The sequence below is a fragment of the Branchiostoma belcheri genome, unplaced genomic scaffold (assembly GCF_001625305.1).
Source record: "Branchiostoma belcheri isolate BF01 breed outbred unplaced genomic scaffold, Haploidv18h27 scaffold14, whole genome shotgun sequence".
Lineage (NCBI taxonomy): Eukaryota > Metazoa > Chordata > Leptocardii > Amphioxiformes > Branchiostomatidae > Branchiostoma > Branchiostoma belcheri.
The window spans coordinates 1,162,317-1,181,694 of NW_017802824.1; the positions used below are offsets into that span (position 1 = coordinate 1,162,317).

Consider the following 19,378-nt stretch of genomic DNA (forward strand, 5'->3'; position numbering starts at 1 on the left):
AAAACATATTGTTTTTGCTCAGTTTCCTATTCTTCTTTTCCAAATAGTGACCTCTGACCTGGCCAATGACCTGATTTGTTACCATGGTAACTGGTGTTGGGTTACATCATGTTGCAATTTTATAGTACCGGTAGGAGGGATTTGAACTCCTGTCTGACCATATATGTGAATGTGTTTGAGTAAGAATTAACAAAGCAGACAATATGCGAAGGTAAACATTATGCATTTGCTTTGCAAATGTTACTTTTCCAGTTATAGTTTACCTCAGCAGACTCTCGCAGTAGGTGGTGAGAGTCTCTGGAGTGATGGCGTGTCCACAGGACATCTTGGCGCGGGGAGTGTTGGGGTCGTCCTCCCAGCTGATCATGTCAGGAGCGTCCGTCGTCTCCACATCTTCATCCAGCTGTTTGCTACCCCCGGGCAGACGCAGGACGACAAAAAGAGTGGACTCGTTCTGCATGTTGTAGTCGGAGAGATATTTCCCCTGGCCGTACTCTAGCTGCTTGGTGGTGTACAGGACTCGCTGGGTCTCGGGGGGGATTTTGTTCTTCTCACTGATTTTCTTGATGAGTTCGTCTACTGTGGCATCCTGCAGGAAGAAACACTTATTTTTAGAGAGGGCCTGCATGGGGGGGGGGGGGGGGGCGTTTACACAAATTGCAGAAATTCTCAGAGCTGATTACGAATCAAATTAAATCTAGAATTACGTTGATTTTGGGCAGCTGCCTTCGTATTATGACAACTTAAATTCCAGGATTTAGTGATTATCGGCTATGCATACAGGGCTCATTTTTATGGTAGAATATGAATATATTATTATATCAAAGAACTACTATCAATCAATCAATCAATCAATCAATCAAGTGGTTTATTGGTAAAACAAGGAATTTGCAGCCACGGGCTGAATTACATCCTGTTGTACAATTAATTCATTTTAAAATTCATTAGTATACAGTAAAATCATCAAAGTTATTTACAATTATTAGCATTAAAACTTGCACACTGATTGATTTTTAAAATTGCTACATTACTTTGACGTACTAGTCACCTTAAAATTGTTTGCTAGGGAAGACAAAAATGTACATGACTAGAAAAGCCATTCAAAATGCCCAAAAAATTTTAACACAACCAGCCTGGAGCCATAACGTTACATCTGCTTCAAGATAATTCCCAAGGGGCAATGAATGTCCCCATTCCCGCCATAAAATTGTGTGAAAACTAAACAGTCATCTTCCTTTGCTAAATCTGTCTCCGTCTGTTTCAACATGACCCTAAGGAAATTTTACCACAGAAACATGTAACGTTAAATATCCCTTTCTTGTCCAAGCCCCTTGCCTGGTATAACTCAGGGGGCCGTGGCAAAATTTTCTTGGGGGCATGTTGGTCCTTGCCCGGGTAGACCATGGTAGGGCAGCCTGGCATCCAGGCAAGTGTAATTACCAGCTGTGGCCGCCTACGTGTAGCGAGATTTGGCGGGAAACTGAGTATTAATAATAAAGCCAGGTTTGAAGAGTCTAATCATCACTTTGTTACGGCCGATCCAGGATGTAACGTTACCTGAAAGTTTAAATTACTACGGGAAGATTTAATCAACCTAAGTACCTCTAATGAGTCGAACTCGAAATGGTAACCGTTTACCAAAAACTTCTTGGTTTCGTGGGCAAACTGTTGGTACAAAACACCCACCTCAAGCCTCAGAATAATTTTGTGACTTTCAAGTTACGATCTGAAATAAACGTCAATAATAAAGTACCTTGTGGATCCGTATGACGGTTGTTTTTCCCTCGAGTCCCCTGACAAAAAGTTGCCAGATACTTGAACCGTCCATGTCGCTGGTTATGGTATGAAACAGAAAGGAAGACTTGTGTTCGAAACTTCGAGGATCGACTTGATGACTAATGCAGTGGCTGTGATGGTGGGGGTTATCCAAGTCACATCCAATCTGGAGGTGCGCATACGGTTATACCAACGGCACGGTAAAATAGGGAGATAGAAATCGAAATGAAAGAAGATGGCTATAGAGCATGAGCATTTACTATATAACTACATTATTATTATAGTTAGCTGATAATAGAAAAATTGATAATAAACTCCAATGTTGTGATATGTATCATTGCAAATGATTCATAATCACCTCCCCTTCATAGTTGAAATGGAATGACCGACCAGCAACAGCCCACACACTTAGTATTTATGGACTTTCCCTTCAATAACTAGTTTCAGATGTTTCTCAGCCATTCCACTTTTTACAAAGGGGACATGCGTATGTTTGGAAATCTATTTCTATACAATGAACCAATATTATTTATCTCCACAATCATTTTTATGTAGGACAAGAAATATAATAATCATGTATGCATATATTTAAATAGTTACTGTATTTCATTTATGTAATAACAATATGAGCTTTGTACACCCCCCCTCGAAAGTAAAGCTGTCCACCTGGTCATCCCGCGAAAACAGAAACAACTTGGGGAACTCCATCTTTCTGAACTTCCCAGTTCGTCGTATAAACTTGTCTTTCCTGACTTGTTCCGGTACAAATTAGAAGGCAAGGCTGGGAGTCATGGAGAAGCAGTTCGCATCCAGGTTGGTTTCAGTTTGTTTTGCTGAAATGTTTGTTCATTTTTTTGTCAACAAAAGAATAACATGAACTTCATCCCGGAACTGTCAGCTGTGTAACGTTATCAGCACCTTCATTTCATATCATTACATTCTGCAGTCCTGGGCATAATAGCTTGACTGAGTGACTCCAAACAAAACTTGTAGTTCCTTTCCCAGATCTAAGTTTCATCAAGGACATTAACGTTATAGTCCATGGTTTCTTCGAAGACTTTGGTGGTTCAAAAATATGTCTTTTGTGTTTAGGGGCTTCCTTACTCAGTTACTGGCTCCCTCGCCTATGTCGGCGCTTCAAAGGCCCTTCATACGAGGGTGTGAAAAGTAGACCACTGTCCTCGCATCACACCGATTGCATTGATAGGGAAATTTTCAGATGCATAAAGATGAAACCACCGACAACATCAAAAAAGTCTGCATCATTGTAATTATCATCAAAGCTAAACAAACATGATCATACATAATTTTAGAACAACAGGAGCATGCTGTTTTGTGCATTATACCAGTCTCGTTCTAAACAGAACGCCAGTGAAATAATTCCAATATTACTTTAACGTTAACTTTAGTACTTTTTGTTTTGTATTGGGTTCTGTTGAAATAGACTTGCAGCAGAACTCAGTCATTTAAGGCGTAAAAATCATTACTAAAAAAAAGTAATAAGTACATGCAAGGAGGTTAATTACATACTTGTATTTAACCTCCTTGGTACATGGGGTAGAAGTTGTATTTTTTCATTGTCCTATGAGAAATTTTTTACAGCACACTGGTTCATCATGTATCGGATAGCCCAACCATGGAGGTAGAGTCTCCTTTTCTACCTCCATGGCCCAACCAGATAGATACCAGACAGGTAAATCCTGGTGATTGGTTGAGTTAAAATCAAATTAATGTCTCAGTTCTGAAGAAAATCCTCATCAAAAATGACCGTTCTTGCTTTATACATGTAACGTTACAGGGTACAGAAGGAGCTAGCCGCCCTGAGGAAGTCCCCTCCTCTCGGTATCCAGGTGTCGCTGCCTTCAGACAACCTGCATGAGTGGGAGGCTGTCATCCCTGGACCTCAGGATTCTCTTTATAAAGGTCTCATCTACGTGGTTATAGCCCACCCGTAGGGACGGGGGCTGTATTTACCTGTTTAGAGTGACAGATCAAGCGATAACTTGACCTGTCACTCTAATCGTGCTGTTTTTTTATAGGACACGCAAAATAGATAAATGTGGGGTGTTGGAACAGAGACATGAAAAGTGTTGACTATGGTTTCACATTACAGTTACATTTTGAATCTTGCCTAAATAAAGTACTGATTATGATTATCACATAGGAGACTGAAAGTCAAAAATATAACCTTCAACATTAACCCCAGGTGTTCTTCTTCACCACAGGTGGCAAGTTCAAGGTCCGCCTGCTTCTCCCGTATCCTTTTTGTGTCTGTGCCAAGGATGACACTAACCAGCACAGAAGTATCATTGCTCTCATACACTGATCAAATGTTAGATCATCAGCAGTTGACGTACTCCATTCCTGCCATTGCCAGTCCTTCCTCACGATTTCAGGAAAACGTGGCGGACATGGTCTAACAAAAAAAAAACATGTATGGACAAAAAACAAGTACGCTGGATTGTGACCCTCGCTTCATCTAATGCAGTGTCAAGTTAGTGATACAGCATTGTGTACTTAAAACTTACCATTGTACACAATGTACACTGTAAAGATTTCTTTACAGCATATTGCAATACATAACGATCTTCTATGTGTATCTGCTTGCCTTCCTTGACTTACATGTACTGTCCAGTGAGAACTATCCCCTTGCACCTCCAGTTGTAAGTATTACCAACCATTTTGAATTATTCTAAATCATCAACCAAGACAAAGGCAACATTTTTGGTTTTAGTGAATTATGCGAAATTTTTGTTGAGTGAATTCTGTAATCCATTACACCAAATTACAACATTTTCAAATACAAAAAAAGGATACGGTAACTCAACATGAAGATTTACACCACACATACACCCTTTTGAAGGTATTGAATATCAAACTATAAAGAATCATACTTCCAGCTCAGGCCAGCTCTTGATTCCTTCCGGCTGGTAATTTCAATTAAATGTTAGCTACAATGTATCCTACTGGTGATATCACAGTGAACATGGCAGTCGAAAATATTATTTTGATGAGCAAACAGTGCATAATTATCATGATTACATACAAGTACAATACTTGCAATATTGCAAGTATTTCTTGCAGATGATCATGATAAGAAAAGTGTTGTATTTTGGTGTTATAACAGTTATAGGCACTTTATGGAGAATTTGGTCACCAGGGCTTCCCTTTTCTTCTTGTTCATACCTTAGGTCCACTTCCTAACACCCATCTACCACCTGAACGTGAGTCAGGCGTGTGGACAGGTGTGTCTCCGCTTCCTGAGTGAGGATGAGTGGGTGGCAGGGGGAACCATTGAACAGGTTAGTAACCACACTGCTATTGATGGTTTAACACATTAACCAAGTTAAACTGTCTTGTACTCAATGGTTATTCTCTATAGAATGTAGAATACAATTTCTGTGTGTGTGTGTTTCAAAAATTCTACACCCTCTGTGCTCTGTGGGACTGGAAAGGTCACAAGATAGTCTACTCCCAACACTCCAACAATAGCATGGGTAAGGGGTGAAGTTTCCCATCTCTGATTGCCTTCCTCGGATAGGATGTTAAGTGGAGGTGTTGTGTTTGTAGGACAGCCGCACTCTTCGCATGTGAAAGGTAGCACCACACCTTTTGAAACAGAGTGGGGCATGCCTACATGTAGGTGTGCAATGATCCATATTCTATAGTCCAGAGTTGGTGATTCACTACAAATCACCCAGACGGAGGCCTGGCGAACCCCCGTTTTATATTAGCCTTTGTATCACCCCTGATAAATTAATACTAGCACAGTGATAGTTGAGTATAGCCTGGGTTCCATGCTCTGTAGTTTCCACCAGCTCCCTACCATTGCTACCACGTGATAGCCGGCAACATAGGGAGCTGGCGCAAACTACAGAGGATGGAACCCAGGCTAAGTTGGGCAGCCTTGGCTGTGTCTTCAGCTAATGCATAATTTTGACTCAAAAGTAGGACTATTTTCATGCCCAAGAGTTGACTTAAAACTGTGTTCCTCCCAGGTGCTGAGTGCCCTGTTCTCTCTCATGATCCGACCAGAACTCAACAACGCCTTCGACCACGAAGTTCTGAACGTCTACCACCACTTTAACCTGGACTACAACAAGATGGCTCGCGACAGTGCTAAAAAGGCTAAATAAGAAGGAAGCAGATATTAGTCTGAAGAGTATTTTGTTTGTTAAAAATCCAATACTTCCTACTTTTGTTTTCACACCAATTTACGATTTTATGGATCCATATGGTATGTTTTCCTTTCAAGTTTCAATGCATATTTGAAGGGACCATGATATTATAATTGAAAACTAGGTAGCTCTGATAACAATAAGGCTGCAGAGCAAAGGCAGTTCAGATAATAGTTATATCAGTAAATGAGTCAGTCATGTTTCTGCTTGACAGCATTGTGCATGATACTAGGTTTTCTGTATAGACCTCTGTGAATGTGGTTATTACAAAGGAGGTTATGTTTTTGGTACCATTGATTGGTTTTCGATCATGATTACTACATAGTGATGATTGTAGAAGTTCTTTATATGTGTGTATGTTTTGGCAATAGAAAGATGTTAAGCCACTTTTTTCAATCATCAGTGCACAGGTACTAGGTAAATTAGGTCACCCGAGCAATCTTGAGTAAAATGTCACATTTTTATAATGTTAATCTTGTAATGTTTGTGTTTGTGGTCTTACTTTCAGTCTTCACAATGAGCTGTCCACAATTCATGACACAGCAAACATGCAATCCCAATGTTTTACTACACTGTACTACAGAATTGTTTAAACTGTGAACTTAAAATACAGTGAAAACCTTGCTCTTTGAAAAGCAAAGTCCCCAGGAAAATTAATACATTTATTTGTGTCTGACCTTTCTTTCCTTAAAAAGACACTTGTCTTAGCCACTTGAGAAGTGACAGATTAACACAGCTGAAATAACTTAAAGAAACACACAACTTCAGGTAGTCTTGATCTTTTTGTCTTTAATTTCAGCAAGGAAAGGGACATGCATAAGAAATACATAATCAGCATCTTATTGTACTGTTAGGAATCCCCAATGGTGATTGCAGTTACAGCAGGAGTTATGAAATGTGTTGACACAAAATTATCAAATGTAACTTTATGTAAAGAAGACTACATAGAACAAAATTAGCAAAATTGTTTAGTTTGGTGACATCCACTACAAGCCCTGGGGGAATATGATATTCCTGTGATATTCCTGTGAGCATTTTCTTAACATGCAGCTAGAAGAGCAACACCATTCAAAAATACATGTATGTAGTTTCATCAGGTTGATAAAGCATAGGATATAGGGATTTTCTTTTACACATGGACAACCAGTATTGTCTCTTACCTTGCTTACATTTCGCTGTCTATCAGACACCTTCCTCATAGCTTCTGACTGGAGTTCTGCTTCTCTTCTTCCGTAATGTCCGACTGCTGTTACTCCAGCAATTCTCGACGCTATATGTAGTCACATTTGGGATAATTATGTTCTCATGACAAAAGTGCCACTTACACTGGCTACATATACTGTAGCATCGAGAAGCAGAACTCCAGTCAGAAGCTCTGATTCTGAGGAAGGTGTCTGCTAGACACTGAAACGTAAGCAAGACTGGTTACGTAAAAGAGAATCCCTACATCCAGTGCATCACCATTCTTAGAACCCATGCACAACTGGCCAAGAAAAAAATGAGCAACATTTTGCCATGTCTTTATCAATATCACAGGATACATGTATTGAATTACTTTTATATTATTGGAAATAATGACGTACCTTTTTAATTTTTAAATTCTGTTCAAAATGCAATGGTCCTTTAATTCTTTTACAATGATTGATGGATAATACAAAATTTGGAAGATGACAAAACACATAAGGACAAACAATTGTAGGAAAATGCCACACCCTCTGCAATAAAATCCAGTGTATCTTACAAGACCTAAATTACAACTAACGTGTGCATTGTTCTCATGACAGCTTACATGTGTATCACACAAGATGCCGAAACTTTTGCAGTTTTATTTTTACCTCCAAGGAAGGAGGTTCTGTTTTCAGTAATGTTTGTGTTGAACTTCACAGTTGTAGCCCATGGGTTCGACATTTGGTATAGTGGTCCAGATGATGCATATTGATAGTTGGTTAAGTTCCATTTTATCTGTATTTTCAGCTGTTAAAAAGATAATTGGACAATCCTGTGCAGCCCATGGTGCATGCACATAATCCCCCCCCCCCCACACACACGCTCAAAGGTCCACTTTTTATCTAATGGTCCAAGATTTGAGGTGGACTGATTTGTATCACCAGCGAGACTAGAATCCTATTTGTCTCATTTTTCCTTTGAAATCCTCTCAAAAATGCAGGAAATGCCATTTCAGAAGGTTCAATTTTCAGAATTTTCTGGGGGAGCATGCCCCGGACTCCCCCTTGGAAGCTCGCCCCTTTGGTCCCTCAGACAGTAGGAAGAACCCTAGCTTTCCATAGTATGCAGGCACGCAAAGGGATCACTGACCTGTTTGTTACACAACTGCTGTTGTCTGAATAAGTCCTCAAAAACTACTTAAAGAAGGGTCATCACACTTTCACACTCATATTGAACCCGCTATAGTTTTAAAGCTGATCCTTTGCCATGATCTCGGTACCTGTAGATGCCCCTGGTGTAGATGCCCCTGGTGTAGATGCCCATGGTGTCCCTACCCCCAGTGTTGCTGCCCCTGGTGTCCCTACCCCCAGTCTCCCTGCCCTGGTGTCCCTGCTCCCAGGCCCAGTCTCCCTGCCCCGGTGTCCCTACCCCCATTCTCCCTGCCCCCGGAGTAGATGCCCCTGGTGTATGACCTCAAAAACTACTTAAAGAAGGCTCATATCAAACCGCTAACTTTTAAGCTGGTTCTCTGCCATGATCGCATTGCATGGTGACAGCTGCTCCACTACAGCTTCTGAACATTTGAAACAGAGAGTATAGCTGCTGTTGATGCAAAGAGAAGGGCCAGAAAAGCCCCCCAAAAAGGACTGGCTGACTACTAGTAGAATTGCCATACTCTGCAGAGTGGCTGTCAACACACTGTTGCTGCTAATGTGGTGTCTGAAATTGTCACGTCGTTGTAATCACCACGTGTCATATTGCTGTCTAGAGGTTTGAAATCTCAGATTTCTTGTTTCCTTACTAAGGCATGCTGAGCTGATTTGAATGTGATTCTACTACTAAGGCCACATTGACTTAATTTTATGGCTGGCATCCTCTGAAGACCCCCAAATTAGTGTGTGCAGGCGAAGGAAAAAAAAATTCTGGCCCAAAATAAAAATGCTGATAAACCACAGGAATACAAAGCTGGTATTGTGAATTTGTGGTGGTACGTAGCGACTTTTACAACAAGCCGGCACATGCTGGGCTTTTCCAGAATTTATGAATCGGCACTGTAGGTATGTACAGAGTGCTTGAGTCCTGGAGCTTCAGTAGCCTGCCCGGTGCCGTCCTCCGTAGTTAGTACTGCCAGATCCCTATTGTCGCTAGCTACCATGGACTACGGATGATAACATCCAGGCCAGAGCCTCTATCCAGGCCAGAGCCTCTATCTTCTATAAAATTAAATCAATGTGGCCTAAGGAAAACACATATTTGTGCTGAAAGAATATCAACATTAGGCATTCAGGGGAGAGAGAGTTTTTGGCATAGTACATGGCCATCTATATCTATTGTCTTACTATGGAGTCAAACTAAGACTACCGGTATCTCTTTGGCCCCTCTCAGTTGTCCCCAGGGATGGTTGTCTGCACGGCGGTGATCTCACATGGGCTGTTGTACGTGCCACACTGGTAGCGCCCATCCACTGCTGGTTTGAGGCAGATGAAGCAGAACTTCTGGCCACATCTACAGACCTACATATACATGATATAGATGTAAAGAGGATGTCAAACAGGTTTGACAGGTTATCAGAAGGTGATGGTAAGTATGTACATTTGTACAGGAGTTTGCAAAGGTCAACTAAGGTTAATGTCAGACATTATGCTTACAGACTGAAACTGGTCATTATACTTTGAAAAATTCATGCATTAGATGCAAACTATTTGTCTTGAGTGCATCAAGGAAGTAATTGAATACCAGTAGTTACAGTAGTATATTCTGCTCGTCAATGGCTCAATCTGTGTCTTATCTTCTCCAATTATTTTTCTTTGACTTCTCAACCAAATGACATCAAGTGTGTATGTTGCAGTCTTTACTTAGTAAACATTCTGAAGTCAATTGCTTGCAAATGTTTTTTCTATGTACAGTGTAGTTATGAACTTCTGGTTGACATTCAGAGATGGGAACGTGCCACTTACAAAATTTGTTATAATGATGTAAGCAATGATCTACATGCATGAAGCTAGTCTTCTAACTCCATGCTACATGTAAGTGCTTAAGGAGTATGAATAGAAGTATTTACCATATGCTTGCAGGCCCTGTCATGTTCGATGAGCATGCCACACGTCAGGCAGGCCCTAACAGAAGGACAGCCAACCACGCCCACGATGGTCTTCTTTGTGCAGTCACGGAGGATCTTAAGACGCTTGTCTTCACCGTTGCAGTCTTCATTGCCGCACTTGTCGGTGTCTCTCCCAATCCACTCGTGCAGACAGTACCAGCAGAAGTGAAACTCCTTCTTCTCCCTACCCGAACACAGCGGACACACCACAAGCTTGTCTTTCTTGTCGATGCGCTCGCACAAGGAGTGACACTTGGGGCACTCCTGGATGCCCATCCCCTTGCGCAGGTAGTTGTCGGAGATCTTGATCTCGAACTGCTTCTGTTCGTCCAGGGTGAGGACGGCAAGGCGCCGGACCTCCAGATAGGACCACTCCTTCCCACAGTAGTAATCTCTAGCTGGACTGATGTAGGGACACTTGAACACGTACTTCCCAGCACTGAAACATGGGTATTATAAAGAAAGAGTCTTTCACTGAGTTGACCTGTTGGGAGGAAAGGCTGTAATGTTTTCCCTCAGCCCATTTTCACTGCATTCAGAGACCTCGTACCTACGTGAAAATATTAAGAGCCTTTGTATGATATGGGGTGGCATGGATTGTTGATCTCAAAGCAGATACTGGGTGGCATCAAAAACATACAAAGCATCAAATGGGAGTTTTGAGAATATTTCACTGTAACTTGAAAAGCACTTAGGCCACACCGACTTAATTTTATGGATGACATCCGCGCGCGCATTGATTTTCGCCTGTCGCCCTCAAAAAAAAAAGAAAAAAAGATCACCTCCACCGAGGCTCTGGCCTGGCTCTAGGCCTGGGTAGTCCATGGTAGTCAGCGACAAAACGGAGCCGAGCACCCAGGCTACCGATTCAAGCTCCACGACTCAAGAACTCAGTACATTGCTAATTCATAAATTCCGCAGAAAGCCAGCATGTGCCTGCTTGTCGTATACGTCGCTAAGTACTGTCGCGAATTCACAATAACAGCTTTGTATTCCTATGGTTTAGTAGCATTTTTATTTTTGGCCGGAATTTTGTTTTATTCGCCCGCGCGCACTAGTTTGGGGGTCTTCAGAGGATGTCATCCATAAAATTAAATCGGTGTGGCCTTAGTGGGGTTTAGAACACTTTTACCATTGATAAAGCACTGTATGGGAGGTTTGAGAACACTCTTGCTAGAAAGCACTGTATGGGGGGTTGAGCAATACATTGGGTTATAAGAATATTTGTTACTTTAACAAGAGCTGGTTGGTTTCAGAACACTGAAAAGCACTTTATATCATACCCAGGCCGTAATGCCGGTATCCTTTGATAATGGTGCTCCGGACTGAGCCGTACTTTACGTTATGTCATATGTGGGCCGCGATTACGTTCGATACGGGTGTTCCAGACTGGGCCAATATCGTAAAGTATGCTTCCAAAGGTTCCATAGAATGATTCGAACGTGTTTTGCCCTAACAGCAATGCACCGCTTTCGAAAATTCGAATACAAAATTCCAACGTTGTTGCTTTTTTGGGTTTAGGGACACCAAATTTTCGCTCATTTTGCATTGAAAGGCGTGCTTTCTTTGGCTTCAATTTCCTAATTAATCTGCAAATCAAGTCCTCATTTACATAATTACTAAGGGGACTTATCAAGGCCTACTGTACTAACATACCAAATACATTGTATCATCACCAAGCCTGGCCTTCTTTATGTTATGCTGACCACAAGTATACAGAAACTTGCTGATTGGAAATAACTTTGTGGCTGCTCTGACAGGCCTAATATTACAATAAGCATTTAAAACATACTAGTTGATTGTAAGTGACACTAGTTTACCTCAGCAGACTTTTGCAGTATGTGGTGAGAGTCTCTGGCGTGATGGCGTGTCCACAGGACATCTTGGCGCGGGGAGTGTTGGGGTCGTCCTCCCAGCTGATCATGTCAGGAGCGTCCGTTGTCTCCACGTCTTCATCCAGCTGTTTTCGATTCTGCGGAGGTGGTGAGGACAAGGTGTTGTTGCCACCAGTGTTGCTATCTGTGCTGTTGTTATCATCAGTGTCATCGCTTTTAGACACTGATGATGATACAATCCCCGCGCTTTCAGTGTCATCGTCTCCGTGGTTGTTATCATCAGTGTCATCGTCTCCGGGCGCCCCAAAAAGATCAGTGTCATCGTCTCCGGGCACCCCAAAAAGATCAGTGTCATCGTCTCCGGGCGCCCCAAAAAGATCAGTGTCATTGTCTTCGGTGTTGCTATCTTCAGTGTCATCGTCTCCGGACATGCAGGGAAGATCATGAGTGTCATCGTCTCCGGTGTTGCTATCTTCAGTGTTGCCTCTGGTGTTGTTACCTCCAATGTTGTTTGCCCCGGTGTTGGTGTTTCCTATGTCGGGGTATCTAGAGGCGATGCCTGACATACCACTGTTGGTGTTGCCGCCTCCAGGCAAACGCAAGACTACAAAAAGATTAGACTCATTTTGCAGGTGGTAGTCAGATAGATATTTTCCCTGGCCATATTGCAGCTGCTTGCTTGCGTACAGGATGCGCTGGGTCTTAGGAGGGATCTTGTTCATCTTACTGATCTTATTTATCAGTTCATCTACTGTAGCATCCTGTAATACAGTTGTGTACGTGTCAGGACCCACCGTCTTGACAAAATGACTATCTATGAGTTCCATGCCCTTCTAGAATGATGCTAACCTTTATGACTGACAACTTATGAATGTGTCTCATTGATTTTGCAAATAAGATTCTCATTAGCCTATGAAACCCAAGCTCCGGGGGCTCCCTACATAGTCCGCCATCCAAGGACTACTAGGGAGCCGGCGAAAAGCGAGGTTCAGTCAGGCTAAGATTCTTATTAACATGAATTACATCAGTCATTGTCAGTTGATCACATTCTTCACCCAATGACAGAAGGCTATTCTAGCATTTCCTCATAAGTTATACAACGAGTTCCTGATTTGTACATGTATGTGTCATGTTTAATGATGCACCTTCCACATGTAACTTCCACATGCTGCAAGTATGAAATTCCTGGCAGTTGCCACTATGGAATTATTGTCATTGTCATTATAGAATTTTCTCATTAATTAGGTCTTAAATTTGGTCTTAATGAATATCTACTCTCCTGTCACATTGTCAATTCATATGTCAAGTTTGAGAAGTCCTATCATAAGCAGATTTATAGAATTTCTCATTAATTATACGAATTAGATCCTGATTTTCATGTCATCTTATCATGCCGCTTAAGCTACCTACAACCCATGACTATCTGACCAACAGTTAATGTTCCTTTCAAATATTTTTAAATATGCCCCTGTAGTTCCAGTGCTTGGTTTTTTTTTGACCGGACCATCCAAAAATCATGACCCAAGCATATCCAGATCATATCAAAAGTTCCACTGCAGTACCATTAACAAATCCGCTCCAAATCATTTTGAGGTCTCATCAAGACCTATACCCTCCTACCTACCAAATATCAAGTCCATTCCGCACAAAGAGTCTGAGCCATAAAAACAGAGACAATATAGATATAGTACTTAATCAATATTTACTGCAACATAAACATGGATGGAAACATGGCATAAACTTTTTCTAGTCAGTTATTATATGTACAACTACCAAAAACAACAATACAACAACGTTATGAAATGACAGTTGCCTTATACAGTAACTCCATCTAAAAAAGTGACTGAAGCAGTTAAGGTCCAGTGGGGCTGGGATGAGGACTTGCTCCCAGGCGCAGAGTTAGGAACAGGGCAGACTTGTTTTGAACAGAGTAGTCAGACAGGTGTCTCCCCTGGTACAGTCTCTGACCCTTGTGCATGATGTGACGTATCTGTACAGTAGGGATACCGGTCTTCTCACTGATCTTCTCCATCAGTTCATCCACAGTGGCATCCTGCAAGATGAGACCCAAAATCACCAAAAATCTCATATACAAAGAATCCAATACTAGTACACAATACAATGTTTTCATCCCAAAATATATCCCACATATCAATTGCAAATACTCCCCAAGCTGCAGAAGATAGAGAGCAACATTCATGGTGACTTGATGCATGATTTAGAGTGATCATGAGCATTATGATGTGATACATACCTTGTGGATGGTTATATAATCCCTGCGCCCACTAAGCTGTAGAACTGAAAGTTGCCAGATGTCACTGTCCACCTCAGAACTACCTGCAGCGTTGACATCCTGCTGCTCTCCCTGTGGCCTGTGCAAACCCCAAATGACGACCTCAATGGTAGACTTGTCTTGAATACCATAGTCAGACAAACGTTTCCCCTTGCCATACTCCAAACGTTTCCTCTCGAATATGAAACGCATACACTCAAGGGGAGCACCGTTAGTCTCACTGATCTTATCCATCAATCTGTCCAACGTAGCATCCTGCAAGAAGAGATACATGAGTGCCGCATAAGACATAGTCATGACATAACATGATGGGAAAATGTTGACCATCCATAGAACAGTTACTGTTGTCAGGTTACGGGTGACCATAAAGCAAGTAGCAACATTTCTTACATAATGCTCTTTTTACATTATTCTCTATCCAGGCGCCATCACAGACATATCACAATATCAGAATACTTTCAGTCAATTTACATAAAAGTAATAAATATGTAACAGTGTGGTTCAAGCCCAGGTTTGATTCCCGGGAGCCAGGGTTTTCGTGTTTCTACTTGCCTTTAAAATGTTTCAAATACCTTGTGGACCCTGATGTAAGATATACACCCAAACTTTTGTTTCAACTACACATTAATGTACCTTGTGGATCCTGATATGGTATATTCGTCCAGTGTTGTCCTTAACGGAAAGTTGCCAGTAGTTTCTGCCCTCTTCCGTATCAGAAGCACCAGTAGTCTTGTCATCTTCCTCTTCCTGCTCTCCTTGAGGGGTGGATGAGTTGTGGTCGACTGAAGAAGCCCCTCTCACAAACAGTACAACAAACATGGTGGACCTGTCTGTAATACCGTAGTCAGACAGATGTTTGCCCTGGCCGTAGTCCAGTCGCTTGGTCGTGTAGACGATGGACTGTGATTCGATGGGTATCTTGTTCCTCTCACTGATCATCCTGATCAGTTTGTCCACTGGGGCATCCTGCAAAAATAGATGCCTTATGTGAATCATAGAGGACCATGATAGCCTCCCAACATCAAGACCTTAATGTGCCCAAATACAGTGTAATGAACTGTCATGGCTTTTTGGAAAAAAGTAATTTGATGGCTTTGCCTGTTTTTTTTACCATCATTTAAATTTTAAAGACCAGATGACACCAATAACACTCAAATTATTCGATGAACGAAGACGTTTGGACAAAAAGTACTTTTCTGATGTTAGCGAACATCGAATCTTGCAAATTATCCTTCCAGCTCTTGATTTTTTGTTGTTAACTTATAATATTCATCACCACACCAATCAAGTCACCATTCTGATCTTTACCTTTGACACAGGAATTACGATTATAAAGATTAAAATTACCATACATGCCTTTTTTCACTAGTTATGCTCCTAAATTTCTGATTTTAATGACTTCAACAAACAGTACTAATGTGCATTCCTTTTTTCAGCTGTAGCCCAGAATCAAATACTCTCCAATATCTTTCTCACAGGCTATTCCTGTAAGAGTTGGAATCGCAGGTACTGAATTGGATGCCAAGATGTACAATATAGTGGTATGGTGTACAGTAACATTTACGAGACTGAATATTACCCCTACATCAGCTGTCTATCATAGTCAATGTACACATTTAATGTAGTAGATACCTTGTGGATCTTTATAGAGTGAGTAATTCTGTCGTTTAGCTTGGCATAAAGTTGCCAAATGTTGCTGCTCTCTTCTGTACCAGAATCATCAGTCATCTCCTCATCTTCCATCTGGTCTTCCTGTGGCTTGGAGCAGATCTGACAAGGCCCTCCTATACGTACAATGTAATGCAGGGTGAACATGTCCTGTATGCCGTAGTCAGACAGATGCTTGTTCTGGCCATACTCCAGCTGTCTGGTTGTGTACAGGACACGCAGGCGCTCTATAGGGATGCCTTTCCTCTTACTGATCTGGCTGATCACCTCATCCACTGTGGCATCCTGCAAGAGAATACATATGAGTATATATGCTTTATATGGCCCCCTATCATAGTTAGGAATCTTTCCATCTCAAAAAAAGATGACAGTGTTGTGTCCTATCTTTGCATGTCATTCCAGGCAAACATTTGGGACAAAAACACATACATGTATCATCTTCCCATTGCATTGATTCTCATCTGATTTTGAGAAATAAGAAAGAACTATTGTTCTCCTTCATGAGAGTAGTAGAAGCGATACTACTTTGGAAGCCTTGACTCCAGTTTTTGTGATTAATGGTGCAGAAAGAAAAGACTTTGTCGTGATTAAGGGTGGGTACCTGTATAGATAAATTCAGGTCCAGATCAGGTTCAGAGGATCAGGTCCAGGTCTGGACCTAAACCTGGACCTGATCATTGTATTATTTTCTTCACCTGCCATGACCAGATTATCTAAATACGTATGTACAATCTACAGAAATGTACATCAGGTCTGATGATCCGGTTTTTGCATTTCGTTTTTTTTGGACTCGATTCCCGAATGTTGTTCCGGTCAAAACCAGTCCTGCTGAACCGGTACCTACCTCTAGTTGTGATATCATGTTGGTTGCTTGAATTCTCTATTTTCAACTATTTTGAAGTATCTTGTTTTTCACCCATCTTGGTTTTTTTTTCACATTAATACATAGATTTGGAGTCTACGGAGGATGCCATTGTCATCCATAAAATGTACCTACTGTGGCCAAACCCATTTACCATCTACAGTGTACTATGCTGTGATAAAGACAAATGTACCTTGTGGATCCTTATGAAAATTGTGCTTCCGTCTGGTCCCTTGACTGGAAGTTGCCAAATGTCACTTTCCTCCTCCTCATCAGAGTCATCTCTGCTCTGGTCACTCTGGTTATCACTCTGATAACCACTCTGGTTATCACTCTGGTTATCACTCTGATTATCGATATCATCCTGATAATCACTCTGATAATCTTCCTGATAACTAGTATAACTCTGATTGTAACTTTGTACACTGAAGTTGCTGAGAGACTGGTTGTCGGAATGGTCATCTCTCGTTAGGTCAACGTTAATGTCAGCTCTAAGTCGTGTGATCTGTGACTCAATTCCATTGATTCTTTGCTCCAGCTCTTGGGACAATGATTTCACGCCCCCTATCTCCCTATGTGAGTACTGCAGGCTTCCCCTGACTGCCTGAACTTTGCGGGCAAGGGTATCGATTCTCCTGTTGGTTGTCTCCAAGAGACTGGTGAACTCTCTCTTCTGGTTGTCCAGGAGTTCTCGTAATGTCGACATGGTGACGAAATATTGCTCCCTGCTACTCCTCCGCGCCATGCTTGGTTGGACAAAGTTACGAAAGCTCCTTGGTTTGACGTGGTCTGGTTTTAGTTAGCAGTAGCGCGCTTGGGGAGGGGAGGGGGGCGACGCTGCAACGAGAGGAGTTTTCACGTTAAAAATGCATCAGATTCGACACCACAGCTCACAAATAGGAGATAGAAACTGAAGAAATACAACCTAATACATTGACAGTGGTACCAAATACCGACATGCGACCACAGTGAAATCTTCGACCTCGTCCACACATGAATTTTTTGAAACTTTGACAGGGACACTTACAACACAAATAACACACGATAGGGGAACAATGTGGATTTTTGACGCCCAGATAGGTATACAGTACCTTACCCGTTACTCTTGATGTCGATATGATGCCGATTCCACGAGTTGAATAGGAAAAAACGACCAAATCTTGGAGAAGAGACACAGAAGTTTTGGCGCTATTCCGCCATTTTGAATCGTGACGTCACCAGCATACTACATAATAATGTAAACGCTGGGCGTAACACGTTTTTACCTTGTTTTAAACTTGACACAAGTCACCGAAGTAAAGTGAAATATTGTTATATACAGATCAGTTAATTTTGTATGTTGATGAGGACATGCTATAATCACTTTGTGTTTATTGGTGACGATAATATATGATAATGTAGTCATGACGTTGTAACTGTGTAACTCTCCTTGGTGCTGAACAACCATCTCTAGTACTAGTGGCGGTCTAAACGTCCCAAACGTGAGCTATATTGGAGGGCACGGTGTTACGTTAGTTTGTCTACACAGATAGATAGTATGTGTGAATTTGATTGGTGAAACGACATAGCAACGTCAGTTTGGAGACAAAATGAGTAAATTTCCTCCAATTGTTTCAGTGTGGTCAAACCTTCTCTCCACATATAAGTTCATTCATTCATTTGGTGCAACAATTTTCAGCCCAAAACTGGAAGAGAACAGGAAGGGAACAGACACGATGGAACTACCCGTTAATTCTCGAATTTCTTACCACACACATTGGCACACATTTTACTTCTATCCCTGTTGCCGGCTTGCAGTAGAATGTTTTCTATTGATTATTTCACCATCTGATGTTGAACACGTGCGGACTATCGGTTATCTCTTGCCTTTGTGTCGTCTTTGTTCCTTCGTCTGAATGCCCAACACTCAAAATGTCACAGCTTGAATCCCCAGGAACCATCAATCATATTTCAAGTCATGGTCGGTTACTAGTAGTATATAGTGTCCTAGCCTGGTATCCAGGCTTACGTGATTGGGGGTATTGGGGTGTTCAGGCAGGCTGTGTCTTCGGGGGCTCTAATAGCTTCCCCCGCCCAGTGCAACAAGCCGTCCCTGTAGGAGAGTTACGCTAATAAGAGACAGTATGCTTGGGGATTTGGTTTCCCCCCAACATGTTCGTGGAGGTCTAACCAATCTCTCGTGAAATACACACCGGGAAACCTATGTGAGGTGGGTGGGACAGAGCTCTTGCGGCCCCGACCACGATCAGACTGGATACCAGGCTAATAGTGCCCATGAAATCGAACACAACACATGGTGCCTGCTGGCGTAGTAAGAAAGGGTTTTTGCGCTGAATCAAGAAAAATCTTTTCACTGAATCCAGGAAGTCTTGACTCCGAATCAACTAAATCTTTTCACTGAATCAAGCAAGTCTTGGCTCTGAATCAACTAAATCTTTTCACTGATTCAAGCAAGTCTTGGCTCTGAATCAACTAAATCTTTTCACTGAATCAAGCAAG

At 41.7% G+C, this 19,378-nt stretch overlaps 5 protein-coding genes across 5 annotated transcripts in view; 1 reads left to right on the forward strand and 4 right to left on the reverse strand.

The window, feature by feature from the left end:
• LOC109464703 (polyubiquitin-like) overlaps positions 1-1,925 on the reverse strand; it is a 10,068-nt gene extending 8,143 nt beyond the window's left edge. The window contains exons 1-2 of the mRNA XM_019761765.1: positions 1,754-1,925; positions 264-589 (exon numbers count right to left, since the gene is read on the reverse strand). Coding sequence (XP_019617324.1) covers positions 264-589; positions 1,754-1,828 — 401 coding nt within the window. The 5' untranslated portion in view covers positions 1,829-1,925. The remainder of the gene's footprint in view (positions 1-263; positions 590-1,753) is intronic.
• A 533-nt stretch (positions 1,926-2,458) lies between these two features.
• Positions 2,459-6,386, forward strand: LOC109464704 (ubiquitin-conjugating enzyme E2 13-like). Its single transcript, XM_019761766.1, has 6 exons — positions 2,459-2,589; positions 3,575-3,699; positions 4,002-4,032; positions 4,412-4,439; positions 4,968-5,078; positions 5,775-6,386. The coding sequence occupies exons 1-6, from the start codon at positions 2,567-2,569 to the stop codon at positions 5,910-5,912; spliced, it is 456 nt and encodes a 151-aa protein (XP_019617325.1). The 5' UTR covers positions 2,459-2,566; the 3' UTR covers positions 5,913-6,386.
• A 3,101-nt stretch (positions 6,387-9,487) lies between these two features.
• On the reverse strand, positions 9,488-10,623 carry LOC109464707 (uncharacterized protein DDB_G0292642-like). The gene is made up of 2 exons (XM_019761768.1): positions 10,183-10,623; positions 9,488-9,634 (listed from the first exon to the last, which is right to left on the reverse strand). Exons 1-2 carry the CDS (start codon positions 10,495-10,497, stop codon positions 9,503-9,505), a joined length of 447 nt encoding a protein of 148 aa, XP_019617327.1. The 5' UTR covers positions 10,498-10,623; the 3' UTR covers positions 9,488-9,502.
• A 1,414-nt stretch (positions 10,624-12,037) lies between these two features.
• Positions 12,038-12,883, reverse strand: LOC109464510 (acidic repeat-containing protein-like). Its single transcript, XM_019761517.1, has one exon. It carries the CDS (start codon positions 12,881-12,883, stop codon positions 12,038-12,040), a length of 846 nt encoding a protein of 281 aa, XP_019617076.1.
• A 1,001-nt stretch (positions 12,884-13,884) lies between these two features.
• Positions 13,885-17,721, reverse strand: LOC109464746. Its single transcript, XM_019761822.1, has 5 exons — positions 17,073-17,721; positions 15,982-16,302; positions 14,983-15,315; positions 14,311-14,604; positions 13,885-14,109 (listed from the first exon to the last, which is right to left on the reverse strand). The coding sequence occupies exons 1-5, from the start codon at positions 17,622-17,624 to the stop codon at positions 13,909-13,911; spliced, it is 1,701 nt and encodes a 566-aa protein (XP_019617381.1). The 5' UTR covers positions 17,625-17,721; the 3' UTR covers positions 13,885-13,908.
• Positions 17,722-19,378: the final 1,657 nt, after the last annotated feature.

Excerpts from the sequence above, each read along its gene's own strand:
- LOC109464704 (XM_019761766.1), top strand. The coding sequence starts at position 2,567 with ATGGAGAAGCAGTTCGCATCCAG. Across the intron at positions 2,590-3,574 it reads GAGAAGCAGTTCGCATCCAG|GGTACAGAAGGAGCTAGCCG; the intron begins GTTGGTTTCAGT and ends GTAACGTTACAG. Across the intron at positions 4,033-4,411 it reads AAGGTCCGCCTGCTTCTCCC|TGAGAACTATCCCCTTGCAC; the intron begins GTATCCTTTTTG and ends TGTACTGTCCAG.
- LOC109464707 (XM_019761768.1), bottom strand. The coding sequence starts at position 10,497 with ATGGGCATCCAGGAGTGCCCCAAGTGTCACTCCTTGTGCGAGCGCATC. Across the intron at positions 9,635-10,182 it reads ACAGGGCCTGCAAGCATATG|GTCTGTAGATGTGGCCAGAA; the intron begins GTAAATACTTCT and ends ATGTATATGTAG.
- LOC109464510 (XM_019761517.1), bottom strand. The coding sequence starts at position 12,883 with ATGGAACTCATAGATAGTCATTTTGTCAAGACGGTGGGTCCTGACACG.
- LOC109464746 (XM_019761822.1), bottom strand. The coding sequence starts at position 17,624 with ATGGCGCGGAGGAGTAGCAGGGAGCAATATTTCGTCACCATGTCGACA. Across the intron at positions 16,303-17,072 it reads TTTTCATAAGGATCCACAAG|GATGCCACAGTGGATGAGGT; the intron begins GTACATTTGTCT and ends ATTCTCTTGCAG. Across the intron at positions 14,605-14,982 it reads ACCATATCAGGATCCACAAG|GATGCTACGTTGGACAGATT; the intron begins GTACATTAATGT and ends CTCTTCTTGCAG.